This window comes from Polyodon spathula, chromosome 2 (genome assembly GCF_017654505.1).
Source record: "Polyodon spathula isolate WHYD16114869_AA chromosome 2, ASM1765450v1, whole genome shotgun sequence".
NCBI classification, from domain to species: domain Eukaryota; kingdom Metazoa; phylum Chordata; class Actinopteri; order Acipenseriformes; family Polyodontidae; genus Polyodon; species Polyodon spathula.
The window spans coordinates 81,913,244-81,919,273 of NC_054535.1; the positions used below are offsets into that span (position 1 = coordinate 81,913,244).

General features: G+C 36.9%; 1 protein-coding gene across 1 annotated transcript; it reads left to right on the forward strand.

The window, feature by feature from the left end:
- The first annotated feature begins 2,111 nt into the window (after nucleotides 1-2,111).
- LOC121302141 (growth arrest and DNA damage-inducible protein GADD45 gamma-like) lies at nucleotides 2,112-3,788 on the forward strand. The gene is made up of 4 exons (XM_041231965.1): nucleotides 2,112-2,262; nucleotides 2,557-2,658; nucleotides 2,785-2,998; nucleotides 3,113-3,788. The coding sequence occupies exons 1-4, from the start codon at nucleotides 2,210-2,212 to the stop codon at nucleotides 3,224-3,226; spliced, it is 483 nt and encodes a 160-aa protein (XP_041087899.1). The 5' UTR covers nucleotides 2,112-2,209; the 3' UTR covers nucleotides 3,227-3,788.
- Nucleotides 3,789-6,030: the final 2,242 nt, after the last annotated feature.

Consider the following 6,030-nt stretch of genomic DNA (forward strand, 5'->3'; position numbering starts at 1 on the left):
GTGATCACTATGATTCAAACAAGATATTCCTCTTGTATGCAGGCAAAAAAAAAAAAAAAAAAAAATCTGAAAAACTTCACAATAATGTTAAGTTTTACTCTAAAATGTAATTGCTTGGTGTGTGTTTACATTCAAAGACAGTGGTTTTATGGACTTCCAACCTTTTGTGAGCAGCAGAAATACATTATAAATTCAATTTCTGTTATACCCTACCAATAAATAAAGGGAAATCACTGTTTTATACCAGATCTAGACACTAGATGGCACACATGAAGAACAAAGAAACTGCAGTAGCCACTGCACCAGGACACAACACAAATCTGGTTTGTAAGTTACAGCATGTATATATGATTGAACTGCATGCATAGAATCTCATCCTTAAATGTTTTAGGGCATATATTAATTTAGTATACCCAAGAAGTATGGCAAACAACCAGCATATTACCACTGAAGTTTTTTTGCCTTTTAACAAATACTGCAGCAGGGTTACTAAAAAATGCAAAGAAGAATACATATCTTCATATACCTCTTGTATACTATAGCTTACCAAAAATATATAACTACTGGTGCTGGTTTATGGTACTGGCGGGGGGGGGGGGGTATGGCCTGTTTTTACCTCATCATTGCTTGATTGCAAAATATCTTGATATTCCTAAACAGACAAATGAACACTCTTCTAAAAGAAATGACTGAATAGGATATTTGTTTTTCATGCTCAAATTGATCATAACAACAAGTTCCTTATAAAGGCTCTATACATTTTTCATTAATGTGTTTGTAATAAGTGCATGCTTGGTTTATGCATGCTTACAGTACTGGAATAAAAATATGAAACAGCCTTTTTTTTTTTTTTTTTTTTTTTTTAGTAATGTGCAGTGTTTATTCACAACTGCACTAAATATATAGCAGGGCAGGGTCAACAGTAGATTTCTAGAAGAAATTGGGCAGCATGGGTGGGTAGTCCATAAGATAGAAATGACGCTATCATGGGCTAACTGCAGGCTGAAAGAAGTTGTACAGAGTTTTTATCTGGCTGTTGGCATCTTCTGTTTGCTTGCTTTATATTTCTGTGTTTAGTTTAATATAACTTTTTTTTTTTTTTTTTAATGTAAATGGGAAGCTTTTTATATGAAGTGCTGCCGAACAAAGGGTCTGCAGCATCATCATCATCGTCGAACAATGATGGTGTTTAGACAGATTTGTCAGACAGGCTAGAAGCGAATACCAAGTATTTAACCATTCAGCACATCAAAGTAATCTAAATGCAAAACTTCAGTTGCATTTGCAGACTCGTGCTACTGCAGATATTCATTTAAAGTAACACATGACTAGAAGCAGGAGATGGCAAATGACGGTACAAAGGTTTCCCTCCCCCAATTTCAACAAAAAGACCAAGTGGCAGGTGGAGCTGTGCTGCTATGAAGAAAGATGAATCAACTGTCCAAACCTCAAGATGCCACACGCCAAAGTCTGGCCATTGTGTATTCTCTTTACAAATGCAAAGTAGCTGCGTGTGCCGATCCCACCCTGTTGCATTATCATTACCATGTAACTTTCTACAAACTATGTGTAATGTTAACTGTGCAGACAAGAGTAGAGTATGAGTAGTGTGTGTGTGTGTGTGTGTATATATATATATATATATATATATATATATATATATATATATATATATATATATATATATATATATATATATAGTTGATAAGGCTGAAAAGGCTGTTTTTAGTATATGCGCCCTTGTTTATTCGGCAGTCTCGTCTTTAATTTGTTTAATTTAAAAAATGCAAATGTAAAAGTGTTGTGTTTTAAAACTAAAACTGAATGCAATTTCTGAAGATTACAAACTACTTTTGTAATGATTAAAGTCTTTTTTTTTTTTTTTTTTTTTTTTTTTTTTTCCTGCAATGACTACATCTGCCGGCTCCAGTCTGCCCAGCAACTAAAAAAACAAAAGATACGTCAAGCATTGTAATCCCGCCCACACGTGCGTTGATGAAACGAAAAGCAAAAAATACTATAAAGTATTAGCATATGTTTTATCTGGATAGCCAATCAGCACGCGCAGCTGCGGGGCACCCGCCCATTGCTGGGAAGAGCTTGCAGGCTATAAAAACTCACAGACCGGAGATTCTAAATTCATACAGCTGGCAAGTAGCACAGACTTGTAGGTGACGTTTGGAAGTAATAATTGGCAATTCGGATAACTATGACTCTTGAAGAAGTACAGGGACAAGAAATCACAACTGAAATCACTGACAGGTAAATGCAAATCCTACTTTTGAGACACAGATCTGTTTTGTTTTACTGTTAAGCAACACACGTGGTTATAATATATGAATATATTTTAATACGTTAAATAAATTCAGTTGTGATTCCACGTGCGGAATTATAAATCTCGTGCAGACAGATATAGGATTCGATTTTTTACAAACAAAATTGAATCAGTTAAACTTAATTTAAACGACAGAAACTTAATTTTGACGACAGTCAGTACAAGTAAAACATTTTCAGAACACTTTAATCTTATCAGTTTTTATTTGTATTTTTTTTCAGGATGCAGTGTGCTGGGAAATCACTGGAGAAGCTTCTGGTCTCCGCACAAACCCAAGAATGTCTGACTGTTGGAGTGTACGAGTCTGCAAAAGTCATGAATGTGTAAGTATGAATTGTTATCGTACTTGTTGATTTACAGCACTGCTTTACAAACGACTAAACATCATTTCGACATCTGGATTAGCAACATTTACTAATTATATTGTTCTTGTTCATATTTTTGTGCAGTGATCCAGACTGCGTGGCTTTCTGTGTTCTGGCAACTGATGAAGAGTACGAATGCGACATCGCCCTGCAGATCCACTTCACCTTAATCCAAGCGTTCTGCTTTGACAACGGCATCGACATAGTGAGGGTGGATGACACCCTGCGACTGGCTGAGATTCTGGGCACTGCTGAGGAGTGTGGTGAACCTGAAGACGTGCATTGCATTCTTGTCACGGTATGTATCTTTTCACATTGTAAGATTTTAACCTGTATAACTTTAAGCAGCATGTGCTATGCCTTTTGGTTCTGCAACAAGTACTAAATGCATGTCTTTGTTTTTCCACTACAGAATCCAAGTGAAGATTCATGGAAAGATCCTGCTCTGGAAAAGCTGAGCCTGTTCTGTGAAGAAAGTCGCAGCTTCAATGAATGGGTCCCTGCCATAACACTCCCTGAGCGTTGAACTGAGACACGTCAACTCCTGTTGGAGGTGCTTAACCTTTGTTGCATTATCATCCAGGAATATATGGGTGAAGCCACCATATTCCTGAAATCTGTGGATTATTGAGGAATCGTCGGGGCAGGCATGCTGAAGGTCCTTGAGGCGATGAGGAATCAAAGTATGGGGACTGATCTGCAGTTGGACGGTTCATACCAAGGTGCCCCCCACTGTCCAGATGGAGGGGGGGCTGGTGAACCATGGAAAAGAGTGGGGGAGTAATCCTTGAGTTTGGGGTCTGTGTGAAGACTTGTCAGAGGGATACAAGGAAGAACAAACTGATACAGAGAATCTGTTTGGAAAAGACTACGGGAAGTAGTGGAATCGAAGTTTATGAACTCTGAAATGAACTGGTGAAACAAAGAAATGGTTGATGTGCTGTGTATGTATACTGTGCAAGCCAAAGGAAACGGGACTAAAAATAAGGCTTGTTACTGTCATTATTTTGTGTATTAAATCACGGAGAAGAAAATATCACATGTTAAAACTTTGTTTTGAGTTTTTTGCAATAAATATTTGAACCATATCTTTGTCATGTCTTGTGAGATTTTTTTTTTTTTTTTTTAAATGTCAGTGTATGATAACTTCACTATCATTATACAAATAAAGTGGTGGATGGTGTTCGGGGGTATATTCCTTCTTTATATACATAGACATATATACAGCTTTTGGTAAAATCAGTGCAAACTCGATATTGGTTCAGCAAATGCATCAATTACTGAAGTGCACAGACAGGCGAAGTACAACAGCTGATGCTGAAAGTTAGACACAAAGAAATCCTGCCTGCAGTTTGACTAATGAAAAGGTTTAAACACAATAGTTAGCTTCTGTACTGACGGCGAGCACTCTTTTCAGTCTGATTTGACCTTTCATTGCCTATGCACCAGCTGCCTAACACAACAGCTTGCACCACTGATGAGATGCATGCAGAATGAGTTTCCCTGCTGTAGTAGGTGGCCTTTGTGTAGGGGAAACCGTTGGGGGAAGTTTAAATGTTTTATCAAACATATCTGAAACTTTCTTTCCTATTTCTGGTGTCAGATTCTTCTAATCATTACTCATACTTTGCATACCTTGTAGTACAAACACCTAGGAGAAGGGGAGTAAATTGAATCACTCATGGCTGCACAGAACATCTCTTTCTGAAAGAGGTGAATCATTGCAGTGCTCACAATTACTGTTTTGGGTTACACCTTTTAGTGCTCTAACAAACTAGGCCAAGTGAAATGCTGCTGCTTCATCCTTGTTAATACATTATAAATGGTAGGGAGTCGCATGCATTTATACCACATTTGATATAACAATCAACTGTTACAATATGTCAGTTTTAAGGAGATACAATAAATATTTGCATCAAACAAAAAATGTTAGTTGTGTTTTTTTTAGACTGGCAGTGCAAAAGTTAATATCATGTTGTGTGAACCAAGGCACTACTCTGACTGCTTAAAACATCCATTAACAAACACGCCCACATTTCCAGGAATTGTACAACCTAGTTTTTGTTTTCTCACTTCCAAGTAATCAGTGTTCTGTAGCCTTTGTCCCCATCTTAAACACGAACAGTACTTAGCAAAAGTTATATCAATATAAACAGGGACACATTATAAACCAGGTACAGTATCAGCATTGTCCTGGAAGGTGTTGGTTAGAACACTGGACTTTGGGTTGTGAGCACAGCTGAATATATGAGAATGCCGAGCTAATGGTGAACTTGCACAACACAAGATTAGAGAATGCATGTTACTAAGAACAGGAGGGGCACACTCTATTGGAAATTGGACTGACCTAGATGGTTTCTCTACAAAGAGAATTCACATAATGCACATTTCTACATTGCAGTATTTTCCTAACCTGTCCTTTACCTCTGGAATTTGGTTACCACTGTCATTGACTTTTAAATATATCAACTTATAGGCCTGCATATAATCTATTACTGTTTGGATTTTGCTGCAATAGATGGTATATGGTTTGAAATATGTGTATCATTTTGAAATTAAAAACACACATTCAAACTGTTCCTATACCAATATTGTTTAAAAATGCATGGATACATTCAGTGCCTTTATTAAAGGACATAAAGCCCTTTTACATACACATCACCTGCATAATTCAGTAATAATAATGATGAAGATGATGATAATAATAAAAGGCTCTTAGTAGCATATCACCTGACACAACATGCTGATAGGGCAAGCTCGGTTAGTTTCTACAGAACTAAACTTAAAACTTATTTTACAGGTCAGAATGGTGAAATGTCCTAATGTTTAGTAAAACAGAGTAGATATACTTAATTTAGAACTGGGAAATATTTAACAACAGTTTTGTAGAAGGAGACATGAATAACACTACCTCTAATGACTGTAACGAACCCAGTTAACCCAGTTAAGCAGAGTCCATAGTTATAATTACCAGTTCAAGTCTCTTTTCAGATAGGTCTTCAGTGTTCACTGTCTGCTGCATTGTGGAAAAAGTGGTAGAGAGAGGCCTGGATAAAATCAGGCACATGTAGAATAACCCAATTATGCCATTCATGTTTTGTTCCCTGTTCACAAGACTTCCAATTCACCCTGAATACATTTCTAATGGCAAAAGCACTTTTTTTCCCCCCTGAGCACAGAAATTACATCCGCTAACACTTTTGTCCCAAATAATTAGCATTCATCCACAACACAACTGGTACAAAAATAGTAGCCGAAGAGACTAAAACCTGGCCTCAATTTTGACTGCAACTTGAGAGATATATTGAAGCTTAACCTAGATATTATAAA